This window comes from Rhinoderma darwinii, chromosome 6 (genome assembly GCF_050947455.1).
Source record: "Rhinoderma darwinii isolate aRhiDar2 chromosome 6, aRhiDar2.hap1, whole genome shotgun sequence".
Taxonomy (NCBI): domain Eukaryota; kingdom Metazoa; phylum Chordata; class Amphibia; order Anura; family Rhinodermatidae; genus Rhinoderma; species Rhinoderma darwinii.
The window spans coordinates 11,224,178-11,243,365 of record NC_134692.1 but is presented as its reverse complement, the minus strand read 5'-3'; the positions used below and the strand labels follow the sequence as shown (position 1 = coordinate 11,243,365).

The window sequence follows — 19,188 nt, the reverse complement described above, 5'->3', positions numbered from 1 at the left end:
AAAACCACTCACCTGGGAGCATGAGGGCATCACACATGTAAAACTCAGGACAGGGACTGGCAACAGCCTAAATTATTATTCAATTAATAAGTATTTTGATGTTGAAACAGATATGAAGCAGAATATATCTAAAATAAAGATATAGTTAGAATGTAATAAACCTCATTTATAGTGTGCCTATATCCAATAGTGGGTGAGTAGATAGATAGATAGATAGATAGATAGATAGATAGATAGATAGATAGATAGATAGATAGATAGATAGATAGATAGATAGATAGATAGATAGATAGATAGATAGATAGATAGATATGAGATAGATAGATAGATAGATAGATAGATAGATAGATAGATAGATAGATAGATAGATAGATAGGACATAGACAGATAGATAGACAGACAGACAGACAGACAGACAGACAGACAGACAGACAGATAGATAGATAGATAGATAGATAGATAGATAGATAGATAGATAGATAGATAGATATGAGATAGATAGATATTAGATAGATATGATAGATAGATAGATAGATAGATAGATAGATAGATAGATAGATAGATAGATAGATAGATAGATAGATATACAAATATGTGATATACATATGTAAAGATGTAAATATTAAAAGATATATAGATATAGATCAATATGTTATAGATATATAAACAAGTAGAGATTAAATATATAGAGATAAGATAGATAAAGAAATAGATAGATATGAGATAGAGACAGAGATAAACATGTAATAGATACATCCATACTATAATAAATAATTGTATAAACAATGGAGTGTATGGAAATATAAGTGACACAATAAATGCATGGAAAATAAATATTTCTATATCTACAATAAAATTGTATCAATAGTCTGAATATTTACTTGCTGTTTTGTATTTATTTTCTGTTGTTCTATAATTATCTATATTTCAGTTTATACAAAAATGACAATAACAATAATAATAACAATAATAATACAAAATAAAATATTAAAAATAATACTAATAATAATTATTTTAACAAAAAATCAGGATGATTCGTCATTCAGCAGTGGAGCAGCTGCCAGAGAATGACTACTCCCACCAGACACGACTGCTCCCCTGATTATACATTAACTTTCTGTACATTGCTTTATGGTGACCAGTGTAAAGTACGAGCTATATGACTATGTGACTATTATCTACAGCCGCCTACTGACTTGTCTGATATCTAGAGATTGACTCATTTACTGCACAATAGAGAAATCTGGAGACACCGGGTGCTTCAATGGGAATTCTACATCATCCTGGACACAAGAAGGGTTAACACTGCTGGGCCCTCCCTGCTGATGTGCCCTTCCTGGTGCCACCACCTTCTGGCATGGTCCCCTGAGGTACAGATGGACATTGGGAGGATGAATCTGCTGGGATCTTATCTACAGAGGGTTTGACTTGTTGCAATGAGAAGCTAATGAGCTCATTAGTAGATTGTCATGTTGCCACTTTGCACAAGAAGGGGGGAGGGGGGAGGTAATTGTCTGACAACCAATCAGAAGCTGGCACCAGACTCCAGACGACAAGACAGAGGCTGAGAAAGCAGCAGGGAGTCAGTGAGGAACTCAAGTGCCAACAACTAAGAACTTTGCGGAGTTGATACAATTGTTTCAAATTTGGATTTGCAAGAAACAAAACAAAGAGAAGAAGTTTCAAGTCTGTGCAAGAAGTATCTCCTGAAGTCGTTACTAAGAACCCACAAGGAGCCACAGAGCTTGCAATTAATTAACCCTTGTCACTAAGCGATTGCCAGTTCCTCAAATCCTGGTCAGGAAGACTACGGACTACTACCTCATCCTCCTCTCTGTAGCTGTAAGAGAACAACAGAGCTTGCAATCCATTCCCATATCAAAGGAGATCCAGGATTAAGAACACCCATCATCCAAGTCTGTAGAACCTCAGGATGTCTTATTAACCCACTGCCTGCTGAACTCATTATTGAGGATCATTAAGGGACCGCAGAGCTTGCAATCTGTTATCCCTACATAATAATTGGTCTTCACAAGCCTGAATCAAGACCAATCGCTGCTTCCAGTCTGCAGCCCCAAGATGTGTTATTACCCTACTGCCTGTCATCATTAGGAATCTGCAGGGAACCACAGAGCTTGCAATTAGTTGCCCATACTCACCTCTAGCCTTCACAGCCATAGAGTCTGGGTCAAGTCTACTCACCACCTCCCTGCTTGTACTACCCCAGCCATGCAGAAAGTAATGGAAAATTCACAGAAGTTTCGAATTGATGCCCTCCTGGCTGAAGAGCGCCCCCGCGTGGTCCCAGTTCAGGGCAGAGAGTATAGTCTAGCCCAATCTGTCCCTGTATCACATCTCTACCCTAAGACTGGGTTTCTGCCTCTACATGGACTCTACCCTGCACCTCTGTACCACCTGCCCACTCTGGGCGCCGTGCAGCACCCTCACTTTCCATACAGTGTTTTCTCAGGGGTTCCTACCCCAGGACCAGAGCATATTAAAGCAGCCTCACTGCCCCTGGAGCACTGGCTTAGGGCTGGGCTGCTCCTGCACAGGGGATCCGACCTGCATGGTATGTACCAGGGGCTGTGGGCATCATAATGGGGGGATGATGGGAGGGTATGTGATACTTAATATTAAAAAGTATGCTAAACAATTATTGTTTTACATTTTTCTTGATTCCAGAACTATCTATCTATCTATCTATCTATCTATCTATCTATCTATCTATCTATCTATCTATCTATCTATCTATCTATCTATCTCATATCTATCTATCTATCTATCTATCTCATATCTATCTATCTATCTATCTATCTATCTATCTATCTATCTATCTATCTATCTATCTATCTATCTATCTATCTATCTATCTATCTATCTATCTATCTATCTATCTATCTATCTATCTATCTATCTACAGGGCATCTTCATCACTTTGTGTAACAGGTAGATGCCCCTATTATGGCCTCGGAATATCAGGTCTACATGCCATATACCACCATCGGTGGAGAATAGTTAGATCATGATAACGTGCACCGATAACTTGTACTGATAATATGGATGTCTGTGTTGATGAGACATTATTGTCCAGTAGAGGGAATTTAGTTCCATTGGTTGTAAAATATATCCGACATGCTTCAATTATTTTTCAAGACTCTGGTCATTATTATTATTTGAGAATTTCCGATGTGGGACAATGCAAATATTCATAGCAAAATACCTGTACATGTATGTCCTTTCAAGACGACGATTCCTATAATTGAGACATATGAGAATATTCTCTGACCAAACCCAAGTCTGTTCAGGTGGGTATGTACACCTGAGGATGGTAGAACAGGTGGGTCTGTGCCCCTCAGGACAGTATAACAGGTGGGTCTGTGCCCCTCAGAACAGTATAACAGGTGGGTCTGTGCCCTTCAGGACAGTATAACAGGTAGGTCTGTGCCCCTCAGGACTGTGTAACAGGTGGGTCTGTGCCCCTCAGGACAGTATAACAGGTGGGTCTGCCCCCTCAGGACAGTATAACAGGTGGGTCTGCCCCCTCAGGACAGTATAACAGGTGGGTCTGTGCCCCTCAGGACAGTATAACAGGTGGGTCTGCCCCCTCAGGACAGTATAACAGGTGGGTCTGCCCCCTCAGGACAGTATAACAGGTGGTCTGTGCCCCTCAGAAAAGTATAACAGGTGGGTCTGTCCCCCTCAGAACAGTATAACAGGTGACTCTGTGCCCCTCAGGACAGTATAACAGGTGGGTCTGTCACCCTCAGGACAGTATAACAGGTGGGTCTGTGCCCCTCAGGACAGTATAACAGGTGGGTCTGCGCCCCTCAGAACAGTATAACAGGTGGGTCTGTCACCCTCAGGACAGTATAACAGGTGGGTCTGTGCCCCTCAGGACAGTATAACAGGTGGGTCTGCCCCCTCAGGACAGTATAACAGGTGGATCTGTGCCCCTCAGGACAGTATAACAGGTGGGTCTGCCCCCTCAGGACAGTATAACAGGTGGGTCTGTCCCCTTCAGGACAGTGTAACAGGTGGGTCTTTGCCCCTCAGGACTGTGTAACAGGTGGGTCTTTGCCCCTCAGGACAGTAGAACAGGTGGGTCTGTGCCCCTCAGGACAGTATAACAGGTGGGTCTGTGCCCCTCACGACTGTGTAACAGGTATATACACTGACATCAGGATGCTGTGATGATGTTCTGCCAGGATTCATTGATTTTCCAAGTTCATGGCTCCCCGGGGATAAGACATGGAGCAGTTCTTGTTCCTCAGTGAGAATCAATTTAAGTAAATGTCAACAGTTTATTTCAGAGTCCCTAAGGAGGTCATAAAAGGAGCAGAGGTTACGGAGCATTATCTATCGCCCCAGGCCTCTGTATATTGAGGAATGTCTGCCAGCGCACAACCGAGCCAAGTATTTCATAGCCTCATAACTGGGCTGATACTGGCACCTCCTTATACCCATCTAGTACCTTTACCTCTGTCACCTGGACTGGCACTGACACCTCTTATATCTCATCCATGCATACTGGCCTGATACTGGACCTTATTATACCTGCCTGGCACCTTTATCCTGCATCCTGGACTGGCACTGGCATCTCCTTGTTGTCCCCTGGCATCTTTACCCCTGTATCCTGGTCTTCTGACTGCACCTTCTTATACCCGCCTGATATTCTTGCATATTAGGTTGGTTTCTTCCTCCTCTAAAGCTGGGCAGAGATGAATCTCAGCGGATACTGACTATTTTAATTGATTCATATAACGATGAGCTGGTCACATTATTTCCGTGAAACCAATCACTGACCAATAATCTGTTGTAAATACAATCCACCGATAATCTGTTGAAAATGTAATCTATCACGCTGGATTTCCAAAGTGCTAATCTGACGTTTATCGTACGAAGAGCTGATTAGACTTTATAATAGAACAATGGTTTGACACTAGTCCTGCCTCTGGGGTGGGGTGGTAGAGCATGGGCAAAAGGGGCAGTTGCCCTGGGGTCTGCATCTTTTAGGGGTCTTCACCATCCCACTCCCACCTTATGAAATCTACGCTAAACTTCCTAGGTAATTTCCTATGCTTATCAAGGTAACAGATATGGCAGCACTGCCCAATATTTTCTTTCTTCCCAAAAATGGAAGGGGGCCCCACTCATGTTTTCCACAGGGAGCCCTACCGAGCTGGTTCTGCAGTCAAACAATCTCTACCTAATAAGTAGGGTTATCCTAAAAGGGGGTTTCTGACCTGGACGCGCTGCTAGCGATGTACATAGAGAGGCTCCATTGCAAAAATCAATATGTGACCCCCACCGTTCATACCATCATACCCCACTATACTAGAGCAGGGGGGCTCAAAGCTTTTTGTCTTTTTACCTTGGTTTGATCCTCTGGCCATTCCTCCCTCAATAGTTTGGTAAATTTGGTGTGATTGTGGAGAGGGGGAGACCTGTGCAGGTGCACGCAGCCCCTAGAAAGGGAGGAAGGGCTAGAATGAGCTGACATCCTTCTCATGGGCCCCAAAGGTCATAGCAAGTACATTGGCTGCCTCGATGATGCCCATGGATATTGCATTGTTAAAATTTGCATAAGATTGTTCAGTGGTCTGAAACCTGTGGCTCACTAGAGAACAACAACTCCCAGCATACCCTCACAATGGCAGACATGACAGATATCACGTCAATTGTAAATGGCTGGCAATGTATGAATGGAAATATGGGAATCTTCATGTTGATCCCAGTGGATCCTGCAGACAAAACGCCAATGTCTATGGGCAGCTTTAGGGTATGTTCACACGGGTCAGATAGGCTGCGAAAAATTCCGCAGGAAAATCCACCCGAATATCCGCTCCAAATTGTGCTTATATTGGTGGGGATTTTCGTTCGGATTAAGTGCTATGGAAACCAAATGAAAGAAGAAGAAAAAAATTCATTCTACTCACCTCCCCTGGTGCTCTCATAGCAACTCGTCCCTGCTCCCCCGCTGGTCTTCGTGCTGGCGGCCTGCTGTGATGACGTTTCATGAGATGTGTCTGCAGCAGAGGTCACATGTAAAAACACATCATCATAGGAGGCCACCGGCACAGACACCAGCGGGGGAGCAGGAACGTGTTGCTATGAGAGCACCAGGGCAGGTGAGTATACTTACTTGCAGAGTTTGATGCGGATCGGCAGCTAATCCGCAGCAATATCCACAATAATGTAAAACATTTTGGGGTTTTTCTTGCCCAAAGAATCCAATCAGGAAAATATGCAAAAACTATGCGCCCTTTCCACGTATGGACACGTTCCTGCTCCCAATGGCGGATCTCTATCGAGCCGGCCTTCTGGAATGGCATCTCGTCCACTGTGAAGCTGCTGCCTGTGATTGGCTACAGCAGTCACATGGGAAAAAACGTCGTCCCAGGAGGCCAGATGCATAGGGACTAGCTGTGGAGCAGGGAAGCGTCACTACAGGAGCGCTGAGGGAGGTGACTATGTTTTTTTTAAAGTGGAAAAAGTTTTATTCTCTAGTTGCGATTTTTGCTCTGGAATTGGAGCAAAATGCAAAAATGCAACATTTGGAATCAGTTGCGGATTTTAACTTCAACCTTGAATTTATTGGGGAGTGTCTGCAACAAATGCGCAAGCAGCGGATTAAAAAACTGCACCGCAGGTCATATTCTGCACTGAAATTTTCCAGCCGGTGGATGAAATTTGTTAAATCTACCGCTGCTACTATATTCCGCCGGCAAATCGGGACAAAAAATCTGCAGCAATTACACTACGTGTGAACATAGCTTTATGGTTGCGTTCAGATTACAATCTCTTAAGGGCACAGTGCAATAGTTTTGTTTTGATAAGAAAGACATAAGGAAATAGTAACGTTTCCCACAACAGATTCCAGGATTGATTTATTTGCCTGATAAGATAATGGGAAACCTTTATTCTTGGCGATAACTGTAGATATTCCAAACTGCACACCTCTCAGGACTTCATTTCTACAATGATGAAATCTTAAAGAGTAACTAAACTTTCAAAAAACTTCTGACATGTCAGTGACATGTCTGAAGTTTTGATAGGTGGGGGTCCGAGCACTGAGACCCCCACCAATCGCTAAAACGAAGCGGCAGAAGTGCTGGTGTGAGCGCTGAGCTGCTTTGTTTCTGATTGGCTTTTCTCAGAAAGCCAAGCAGTTGGTGTACGGACTCATAGACTTAGGCCTTATTCACACGTGATTTTCACGCGCGTCGCACGGACCTATGTAAGTGAATGGGGACGTTCAGACTCTCAGTGATTTTCACGCAGCGTATGTCCACTGCGTGAAACTCACGACATCTCCTATATTTGCCCGTGTTTCGCGCAGCACGCACCCATTGAAGTCAATGGGCACGTGCAAATCACGCTCGGCACTTGGAAGCACTTCCGGGTGCCGCGCGTGATTCGTGCTACAGTAGTAAAATAAATGAATGAAAACAGAAAAGCACCACGTGCTTTTCTGTTTGTTAGGGTATGTTCACACAGGTTATTTACGGACGTAATTCGGGCGTTTTACGCCTCGATTTACGTCCGAAAATGCGCCTCAATAGCGTCGGCAAACATCTGCCCATTCATTAGAATGGGTCTTACGATGTTCTGTGCTGACGGTCATTTTTTTTACGCCCCGCTGTCAAAAGGCAGGGCGTAAAAAAGACGCCCGCGTCAAAGAAGTGCCTGTCACTTCTTCAGACGTAAATGGAGCCGTTTTCCATTGACTCGATGGAAAAGCAGCTCCAATTACGTCCGTAATGGACGTAGCGAAAAGCGCCTCAACATGCCATTACGGCTGAGATTACGGTGCTGTTTTCTCCTGGAAACAGCCCCGTAATTTCAGATGTTACGGACGCTGCCGTGTGAACATACCCTAAACATAAAAACAGAGTGTCATAATGATGCCGGCTGCGCGAAAATCACACAGCCACGCATCATACGCTGCTGACACACGGACCTTTTGCGCGCGCAAAACACTGAGTATTTTGCACGCGCAAAACGGACACGTCTGTGTGAATAAGGGTATGTTCACACGGCCTATTTACGGACGTAATTCAGGCGTTTTACGCCTCGAATTATGCCTGAAAAGTCGGCTCCATTACGTCTGCAAACATCTGCCCATTACTTTCAATGGGTTTTACGATGTTCTGTGCAGACGAGCTGTCATTTTACGCATCGCTGTCAAAAGACGGCGCATAAAAAAGACGCCCGCCTCAAAGAAGTGCAGGACACTTCTTGGGATGTAATTGGAGCCGTTTTTCATTGACTCCAATGAAAACCAGCTCCAATTACGTCCGTAAAAGACGGCGCGAAAAACGCGTGCACTTGTAAAAACGTCTGAAATTCTGGAGCTGTTTTCACCTGAGCGTTTGATTGCATTGTGACTTTATGTATATTTTTCATCTTTTAATCTGACACCTATTTTTTGTATTGCACTGCACTGCACTATTGTGTATTAAATCTGAGGAAGGTGAGGAACGTTACCTGTATTTTATGTTCCATTTAGATAACCTGTGTTATAGGAACTGGGGTGAAGGGAATATAGAGACGTCGGCCCCTATTGCCTAGATAAGTATAGGTGGTGGTGCATACTGTGGTATAAATTATTGGGGTGTTGGAAGCCTATGTGAGTAATTTAGCATAATCCGGTCATCTAGAGTAGGTGGGCGTGGATTTATGTGGTAAATTAATAAACTTAGTAGTGTAGTTCACCCGTGTGACGTGACCTGAGATCGGCGATCGGCACAGATTTCAGATGTAATTGCAGTTACCCTAAGGCCTTAGGCTATGTTCACACGCCGAGTCAAAAAAGTCTCAAAATACGGATCTGTTTTCAAGAGAAAACAGCTCCTGATTTTTAGACGTTTTTTGTGGCACTCGCGATTTTCGCTGCGTTTTTTACGGCCGTTTTTGGAGCTTTTTTCAATAGAGTCTATGGAAAACTGCCCCAAAAAAGTCCCAAGAAGTGTCCTGCAATTTTTTTTTCGCGCCGGTTTTTTTTTACACGTAAAAAAACGCCGCGAAAAACGCTCCGTCAGAACAGAAAGCCGTTTTCCCATTGAAATCAATGGGCAGATGTTTGGAGGCGTTCTGCTTCCGATTTTGTTCGGCGTTCTGCTTCCGTCTACCCTTAGGGTATGTTCACACGTCTTAACAAATTACGTCTGAAATTACGGGGCTGTTTTCAGACGAAAACAGCTCCTGAGTATCAGATGTTTTTGCATGTACTCGCGTTTTTCGCGGCGTCTTTTACGGACGTAATTGGAGATGTTTTTCAATGGAGTCAATGAAAAACGGCTCCAAAAAGGTCCAAAGAGGTGTCCTGCACTTCTTTGACGCGGGCGTCTTATTACGCGCCATCTTTTGACAGCAACGCATAAAACTACACCTCGTCTGAACAGAACATCGTAAAACCCATTGCAGGCAATGGGCAGATGTTTGTAGGTGTAATGGAGCCGTCTTTTCAGGCGTAATTCGAGGCGTAAAACGCTCGAATTACATCTGAAAATAGGCCGTGTGCACATACCCTTACTATTGAGCCCGTAGAACAATTGCTCGGCTTTCCGATGAAAGCCGATCATAAATGAAGCGTCTCAGCGCTCACCCCAGCGCTTCTGCCGCTTACTTTTAGCGATCAGTGGGGGTCTCAGTGCTCGGACCCCCACCAATCAAAACTTCTGACATGTCACTAGGACATGTGAAAAGTTTTTTGAAAGTTTAGTTACTCTTTAAAGTCGATATTCACCTGTGATGAAACCTACACTTAATTACTAACAAGTAGAAATCTCTGATCCCTGATCGACTTCTTTACAAGTGACAGCGACTTGATAATAAGAGACTTCATGTCCTGCGCCATTGTCCTAGGACTAATGATAACTACGTCAATGTAGCAGATACATGTGTCCTAGGCAGCGGCGAAATGTGGAAGTGAAATTCCTTTCAGCTTCCCTGCATCTCTGATAACAGATGGATATAGGACCTGTCACTGGGTCATATAAGTTGAACTGGCTTACTGACCTGAATAGCGCTGTCTCCCTGATTCCAGCCCTGTTTTTCTTTTTTTCCTGGACCCCCCTGTTTCAGAGATATGGCCCACTGTTGTGTTGGCTTCCTCTATGTTTATTTGCTGTAGTTAGCCAATGGGGTGGAGCTAGCTTCCCTGCCTCATGCTGACCAATCCTCGTGAGGCAGCTTGAGGGTAGTTCATGCCCTGTTGGCAAACTACAGCAAATGAGCATAGAGTGAGCCAACACAACAGTGGGTCATATCTCTGAAACAGGGGGGTCAATGGTCCTATAACGCTCGTTGCCGATAATTGCTCTGTGTAGAGTTTAGGGTTCCTTTAAGAGTCTAGAGCCCCCAGTAAGTATTGAGGTCACTTCTGTGAATTCTCTAGTAACAGGCAGGGGCGTAAATACCAGATCATGCTGCTGCTATGGGGTCCTTGGGGAGAGGGCCCCAACTTTGGTTGGTCTCATCCCCTTTGTTATTGGGCGGGAGAACCAGGGGGTGAGTCATGGGAAGGGCGTGGTGAGAAAAACAAACATCAGGCCGTTCTGTCCTGGGTGGCAAACCGGATTCCATAATGGGGTACCCAGTTTGTCTCTGCTATGGGCCCCCTCTCTTCTATGTAGACGCTGGATGTGATATATTGTGACAGTCGCAGCTTGATACATGACCCTGGAATTGTTTGGCGCTGCGCTCCTGTCCGTGATGTGTGCGCTCTTATATTAACATCTCTTGGGCACGCCGGGGACTGTGTATACATCCACATATAATGAGACGAATATATATTTACCCAAAGCAATCACTGGAACTAAGCTCCAATCCAGTGTTTGTCCTATAAGTGGACTCTGCATCTGCGGCCGGCAGGGAGAGGGACCTGAGATTGCTGTTTGATTAGAATTATAGAAGTTCATTTGTCACCCGCTGACATGACAGCTGCCGGCTACACGGCCAACAGGAACTACAAGCCAGAACTTTGTATCCAGATAATTATGTGGCGGGAGAAATGTCTCTTATCACCCCGCGGGTAATTTATATATAATCACTGAACTGACGATAATACAGCAATGTGTTTATACTGCTCATCATCTATTATCACCTATATAACATACAATATGTAACACACATAATAAGCTTAGATACACCATCTCACAGATGATAGGCTTAGATACACGTGCTCAGCAGACAGTATCACACATAATAGGCTTAGATAGAGAATCTCAGCAGACAGTATTACACATGATTGGCTTAGATACATCAGCTCAGCGGACAGTATCACACATGATAGGATTAGATACACCAGCTCAGCAGACAGTATCACACGATAGGATTAGATACACCAGCTCAGCAGACAGTATCACACATGATAGGATTAGATACATCAGCTCAGCAGACAGTATTACACATGATTGGCTTAGATACATCAGCTCAGCGGACAGTATCACACATGATAGGATTAGATACACCAGCTCAGCAGACAGTATCACACGATAGGATTAGATACATCAGCTCAGCAGACAGTATCACACATGATAGGATTAAATACACCAGCTCAGCAGACAGTATCACACATGATAGGATTAGATACATCAGCTCAGCAGACAGTATCACACATGATAGGATTAGATTCAGTGGCTCAGCAGACAGTATCACACATGATAGGCTTAGATACACCAGCTCAGCAGACAGTATCACACATGATAGGCTTAATCCTCATGCACACGAGTGTGCGCCGGCCGAGTGCCGTCAGTGATCCGTGGAAGGATAGGACATGTCCTATCTTTCCTCGGATCGGTGAATCGGGTCAGTTTTCATGGACCCGATTCCCCTGCTAAAGTGAATGTGTCCATGAAGACTATCGGGTGCCACTCGGATGACGGTAAAAACGTCCCGAGTGGCACATCGGTCGTCTGCAACTGCACTTAGATACTTTAGCTCAGCAGACAGTATCACATATGATAGGATAAGATACACCAACTCAGCAGAGAGTATCACACATGATGGCTTAGATACACGGGATAAGGGTATGTTCACATCTCACAATTTTTTCTAGTAAAATGACGAACACCATGACGGAAACCCGGCGGAATCCATTAAAGCGAATGGGTTCTGTTGGGCGTTGTTGGTGTCCGTCATGCGTCGGATCCGTCGCTTCCTTTTTTTTTGTTTTTTGTGCTGCCACTTTGATGGAGAGGAACAACGGAAAATCGAACGCAGACGTGAAAGCAGCCTAAGCAGCACCGTATCACACATGATGGCTTAGATACACTGGCACAGCAGCTCAGTATCACACATGATGGCTTAAATACAATGGCTCAATAGCTCAGTATCACACATGATAGCTTAGATACACTGGCTCAGCAGCTCAGTATCACACATGATGGCTTAGATACAATGGCTCAGCAGCTCAGTATCACACACGATGGCTTAGATACAATGGCTCAGCAGCACTGTATCACACACGATGGCTTAGATACACTGGCTCAGCAGCACTGTATCACACACGATGGCTTAGATACACTGGCTCAGCAGCACTGTATCACACATGATGGCTTAGATACACTGGCTCAGCAGCACAGTATCACACATGATGGCTTAGATACACTGGCTCAGCAGCACTGTATCACACATGATGGCTTAGATACACTGGCTCAGCAGCTCAGTATCACACATGATGGCTTAGAGATTAGCAGGACACTATCTCTGGAGATATTTTACCACTCAGCTTTTCCAGAAACAGATCTAACTAAGAAATGTCTGAATTAAAAAAAAAATAATAATCAACTTGTGGAAAAGGGAAATCTCAAGGACTTTAGATCAGGATTGTGAAAGTGGTTAAGACCCCACCTCATTGTTAGAAAGTCGCCCACGTCTCTACAAAAAGGATCAGTGGAGATCTAACTCCTAAATTCAATGGAATTCTCCTGAAGAGCTGACATTCGCCCCTGGTTTATTCCATTTGTTTGCTTCCCAAGGACATTTCAATAAATTAGGACGGAGCGGGTTTGGCAGCCATAAATTGTGTTGTGTTAAGTGGCGGCTTTGTGTTGGGTGATGACAAGCTGTAAACTCCTCTTTCTTTGTCTTATTGCTTCGCGGTGGCTCTAAATAATTATGGAGAAGTGCCCCTGACCCCGAACCCCCTCCATAGAGGCCAATAAACACAGAGTGATGTCCAAATCTAACGATTACCCTCCATCCTGGTATCAAGAGCAGAATGTCAGAACAGAAAGAGACGTATATAATAATGTCCCCATACTACAGACAGGAGCCCTGGTGTATTATACCTGTATCATGAGTATCACACAATAGGCTTAGATACACCGGCTTAAAGCAAGAATTCCAAATGAGTTGGTGCCCACAATAGAGATGCCCCCTTCATACTCACTGTGCCATCTTTCTACATGTACTCTATCACACATTTTGCACAGGGTGGTTAGTGGTTAGTATTACTAGTAATATCCCTGTGGTCTAAAAACTAATAACTCTAGAGGTCTCTGGTGGTGACAGAGTTAATAGTAATATGTATAGTGCTCTAGGGTGGCGATTATGGGTTAATATTGTCTATCCCTGGAGGTCTAGTGTGGGTTACAGGTTAACACCTAATATTACTGTTCGTTCAGGGGGATAAAGGGGTAAGATTTTTCTTTCTGTTAGTGGTGATAAAGGGGTTAATATTTACAATTCATTAGGTCCAAAATTCTTATTTAAATGAGTTAAATGCTAAAAATATTTCTGCCTGCAGCCACCACTAGGGGGAGCTTACTGTATACAATTATATACATCTCCCACTGAACTTAATACCAGGTAGAAAGTATCACACATAACAGGCTTAGATACACCTGCTCATCAGAAAGTGCACACATGATGGGCTTAGACACACCTTCTGATCAGACAGTATCACACATAAAAGGCTTAGATACACCTGCTCATCAGATAGTATTACACATGATAAGCTTATATACACCAGCTTAGCAAATAGTATCACCCATTATATTCTTAGATACACAGCGCAGCAGACAGTATCACTCATGATATGCTTAGATACGCACCTGCTCAGCAGACAGTATCACACATGATAGGTTTGGATTCACAGGCTCAGCAGACGGTATCACACATGATAGACTTAGATACAAACACCAGCAGACAGTATCACACATGACAGGCTTAGATACACATGCTCAGCAGACAGCGTCACACATGATGGGCTTAGACACACCTTCTGGTCAGACAGTATCAAACATAATAGGTTTAGATACAGCTGGTCATCAGATAGTATTACACATGCTAGGCTTAGATACACCATCTTAGCAGACAGTATCACTCATGATGTGCTTGGATACACACCTGCTCACAGTATCACATATGATAAACTTAGATACACCATTTCAGCAGACAGTACCACACATGAAAGGTTTAGATACACCAGCTCAGCAGACAGTATCACACATTATAGGCTTAGATACACAGCTCAGGATCATAGCATCCTTGGAAATAATGTTATAATGTTGCTGCTGGTATATGTTACAGTCTTGTTGGGGGGTTTAATGTGACAATGACCCTGGGCGGTCCGGGCTGGAGTGTGGCAGAAGGAAGAACATTATCCCTAGTAATTGGGCAGCGGGCGCCCACTCTCCGCCGCATTGTCCTGCTGACAATAGAACTTGCTGGTTTAGTGTCCTGTTAGGTGATCTCATGGGAGGGCTTCATGTTCTGCCCCATTACCCTGAAAGAAGAGATCTCAGCTCTGAATACAAGGATCAGTGTTATTAACAAAGTGTCCCCTCCCCGCTAACCACAGATGACTGATCCGGGTGTGAGTGTGAATGACGACTTAGAAGTGAGTTTGTCTACAGGGCGGATATTTGGCTTCTCATAGTGAAAATTGTGTGAGATCAAAAATGATTATTATCTCAGAGATTATGATTATTAATGTGTGTGCAGAGCGTTTCTCTGTGTGTTTATAAAGGCGTTTATCACTTTATTATATCCTCATTTACCCAACTAACGACCATTTAGTGGTGGTGGCCAATGAAGGCGATTGGGCTAAAACAGACAGGTATATGGTGAAATATTTTAGTGAAGTGTAAATGTCTGCAGGGAAATTCCGTTTATCCCGCATTTGATAAACCATAAAGTCTGATAATCTAACACAGAATTGCAATATCATATGGAATGTATGAGAACAGAAGCAGAAGACGGATTAGAGAAAAGCAATTTGGGTCCCTGATCAGCAGCAGAAATGTAATGTTAATATTTTATTCTGTTTTCTTTCTTAAATTATCACTTTTGATCACCATTTTACAGTTTTTATATATAATATTCTACATATTGATTTTTATCACTGTGTACATACATAACATTATCCTGTGCTGATCCGGAGTTACATCCTGTATTATACTCCAGAGCTGCACTCACTATTCTGCTGGTGGAGTCACTGTGTACATACATTACATTACTTATCCTGTACTGATCCTGAGTTACATCCTGTATTATACTCCAGAGCTGCACTCACTATTCTGCTGGTGGAGTCACTGTGTACATACATTACTTATCCTGTACTGATCCTGAGTTACATCCTGTATTATACTCCAGAGCTGCACTCACTATTCTGCTGGTGGAGTCAATGTGTGCATACATTACATTACTTATCCTGTGCTGATCCTGAGTTACATCCTGTATTATACTCCAGAGCTGCACTCACTATTCTGCTGGTAGAGTCACTGTGTACATACATTACTTATCCTGTACTGATCCTGAGTTACATCCTGTATTATACTCCAGAGCTGCACTCACTATTCTGCTGGTGGAGTCACTGTGTACATACATTACATTACTTATCCTGTACTGATCCTGAGTTATATCCTGTATTATACTCCAGAGCTGCACTCACTATTCTGCTGGTGGAGTCACTGTGTACATACATTACATTACTTATCCTGTACTGATCCTGAGTTACATCCTGTATTATACTCCAGAGCTGCACTCACTATTCTGCTGGTGGAGTCACTGTGTACATACATTACATTACTTATCCATCATTTCTGCATATAACACGGACAGCCACAGTGCCCCTGTAAATGTCAGCTACGAGCACAAGCCACAGAGTCCCATAAAAATAACAACTACAGTGCCCTTAGAAGAACTGTCCATAGTGCCACCATGAATGTACCAGCCATATAGTCCCCATAAGTGTTAGTCCACACGTGGCATAAACACTTAGGATTTTCCGCAATGTATTTTGTTGTGGAAATTCTGCAGCATAATACAGAAACAGAGGAGTGTAAGAGATTTCAAGAAATCTCATCCACGCGCTGCGTACGTGATATTCGGAGATTCCGCACACAAATCGACTCGCGGTGCCGATTTTTAATCTGCAGCATGTCAATTGCGGTTGTGGAGTTGCCGATGTTTTATTGAATTCAATGGGGATCTAAAACCTACAACAGTCAAATGTTGCAACTTTTTTGGCGGAATCGCAGCGATTACAACACAAGAATTTCGCCCGGAATTTCCTGTGACCACCGGGGCGGATATGCTGTGTACCTTTTACGCACCGTATCCGCCCCGTGTGAACTTACCCTCAGAGTGGCCCCTTAAGTACCGGACAGTGCCCCAAAAGAGCCAGCCAGTTTTTATTTTTTAAGGTGACAGCCACAGTGCCCTATACATAGTGAACACAATGCCCCCATAACATTGACAACCAGAATGGCCCCAACAGTGCCAGCCTGAGTGCCCTATTAGTGCAAGCAGTAGGGCCCCATAACAGTGCCGTCCAGATAACCTCGTAAGTACCAGCCACAGTGCCCAATAACAGTGACAATTAGATTGCCCCATAAGTACCAGCCACAGTGCCCCATAAAATCTAAAGGCCCCATAAGTGCCACAGTTCCTTCATAATAGTGCCAGTCCCATATTTATTAAACTTTCCACTTTTCCTTATAAATTATTTTTATTTGCGCAGAATAAAAAACAACCACTTTCTTACAGTAACAATATTATAACATCTGTGATATTAAACTACCGCTCCTGGTGGTCCGGGGGGAGACCGGTGATTGATTGGGATCAGTACAAGTGATAGGAGGCGCCTCAGCCACGTGTAATGTAACAGCACAGACTGAGAATCCCATTGATCAGATACAATAACCCATGTGCTGGTGCAAGGTCTCAGCTCTAGGACTCTCCGGGGATATTTTGGGCTTTTTGTAGGGACTTTTGTTCACGTGCTGCTCCGCCAGTCTGATGCAACTTGATGAAACACAAGCCCTGTCCATCAAACGTTGCACAGAAGGTTCAGTCATCATTTGTGGACAATCTTTAATTATGACCATAAAGACTATGTTACTAAAATAATTGGTCCTGATTTTATGACGTTTTTATAGCAACTCGCGTTTTTCGCGGCGTATTTTACGGCGTTTTTGGAGCTGTTTTTCAATGGAGTCAATGCCTCCAAAAACGTCCCAAGACATGTCTTGCACTTCTTTTGACGAGCCGTCATTTTACGCGCCGTATTTTGACAGCGACGCGTAAAATTAAGGCTCGTGGGAACAGAACATCGTAATTCCCATTGAAAGAAATGGGCAGATGTTTGCAGGCGTATTAGGGGCGTTTTTTCAGGCGTAATTAGAGGCGTAAAACGCCTGAATTATGTCAGAAACCACTATGTGTGAACATACCCTAACAATGTATCAAAGTTCTCAGTAGTAATGTAACAAATAACTATCAGATTCCTCCCCTTTTCCAGGGGTGCAAACAGGGCTCACTAATTGCCCCCATTTCTGAGGCTTCTTTAACAGCAGAGGTGGGCACCGTTGCTGCCGCTATGCCTGGTGCCCTGGTTGTTACGCCCTTAGGGTATGTGCACACGTAGTGTCTTCCAGCGTATTTTGGGGCGTTTACGCTTCGAAAAACGCCTGAAAAATCTGAATCAGAACGCCTACAAACATCTGCCCATTGATTTCAATGGGAAATACGGCGTTCTGCTCCGACGGGGCATTTTTTGATGCCTCATTTTTGAAAAACTCATTTTTTCATTGACTCTATAGAAAAACAGCTCCAAAATCGTCCATAAAAAACGCAGCGAAAAACGCGAGTGGCTTAAAAAACGTCTGAAAACAGCTCCGTATTTTCAGATGTTTTTTTTAGTAAGCGTGTGAACATCGACTTATCAGTACTAAGTTAGGACTGTGGAGAAATTTGTGCTGCACATTGTAACAGCCCCGGCAGCTGTGAGAGCAGGACTAGATTAAAATGTGTTTTTTTTTTTACTGACTGCAGAATGTGTTAAGGAATTGAAAAACAAATGGGGGAGATGTATCAAAACTGGTGCAAATGAAAAGTGGAGTAGTCGCCCATAGCAGCCAATCAAATTCCTACTTTTATTTTTTTCGTTTTTTTGTCATGGTGATATCTCCTCTTCCTGTGATGTCATTTCCACCCTCTGTAATAAATTCTGCAGCGTTTCCGCAACAAATTTCGCAGCACATCAGAAAAGCGCGGGCAGTCAGTCCACTTTCTGCATCAATAATTGACTAAAATGACGCTCCGCAGGTGAATTTCTGGACTGAATTTTTCCGCCGTGTGTGGATGACATTTGTTAAATCTCACCCACTTCGCTGCTACTGTATTACGCTGCGTAATTTCCGTCGGCAAATCCGGATGGAACATACGCATCAAATCCGTTACGTGTTTAAAAGTCCCACAGGTCTTGAGCCTCTGGATGTAAACAAGAATGTTTACATTCACTGACAGCAAGCAGAAATCTTTAACATGCTGAGGAATTGAAACACAAAGTATATTAGAAAGTTGCAGAACGTTATATTATACATTCATGAGGCTTTATTAATAGAATATAGGAGACCCGTGTAATATATTACAGCATAAGAATAAATATACGTTTAGTCACATGACGTCTCGCTCCTCGGACATTAATAGTCTCATTCTCCACTTTATATATTTGGACCTAATTTGAGCAGAGACAACCCGGCCGGTCTGTAGATTAAAACATCCCCGGAACAAAGAGCCTCAGTCCTGAACGATTATCGGCAGCAATTAATTTATTTTAATTTTGTGCGTTTTGTGGACAGAAGATAAGAAGTGTTTTATTTTCCACTCAGCAATAAATCAGCACCGCCTCCCCTCCCCCGAGAACACCAGCTGCTATTATACCTGTGCGTC

The 19,188-nt window shown here is 43.5% G+C and overlaps 1 protein-coding gene across 1 annotated transcript in view; it reads left to right on the top strand.

The window, feature by feature from the left end:
* The first annotated feature begins 2,229 nt into the window (after positions 1-2,229).
* LOC142656135 (uncharacterized) overlaps positions 2,230-19,188 on the top strand; it is a 31,491-nt gene continuing 14,532 nt past the window's right edge. The window contains exon 1 of the mRNA XM_075831027.1: positions 2,230-2,572. Coding sequence (XP_075687142.1) covers positions 2,230-2,572 — 343 coding nt within the window. The remainder of the gene's footprint in view (positions 2,573-19,188) is intronic.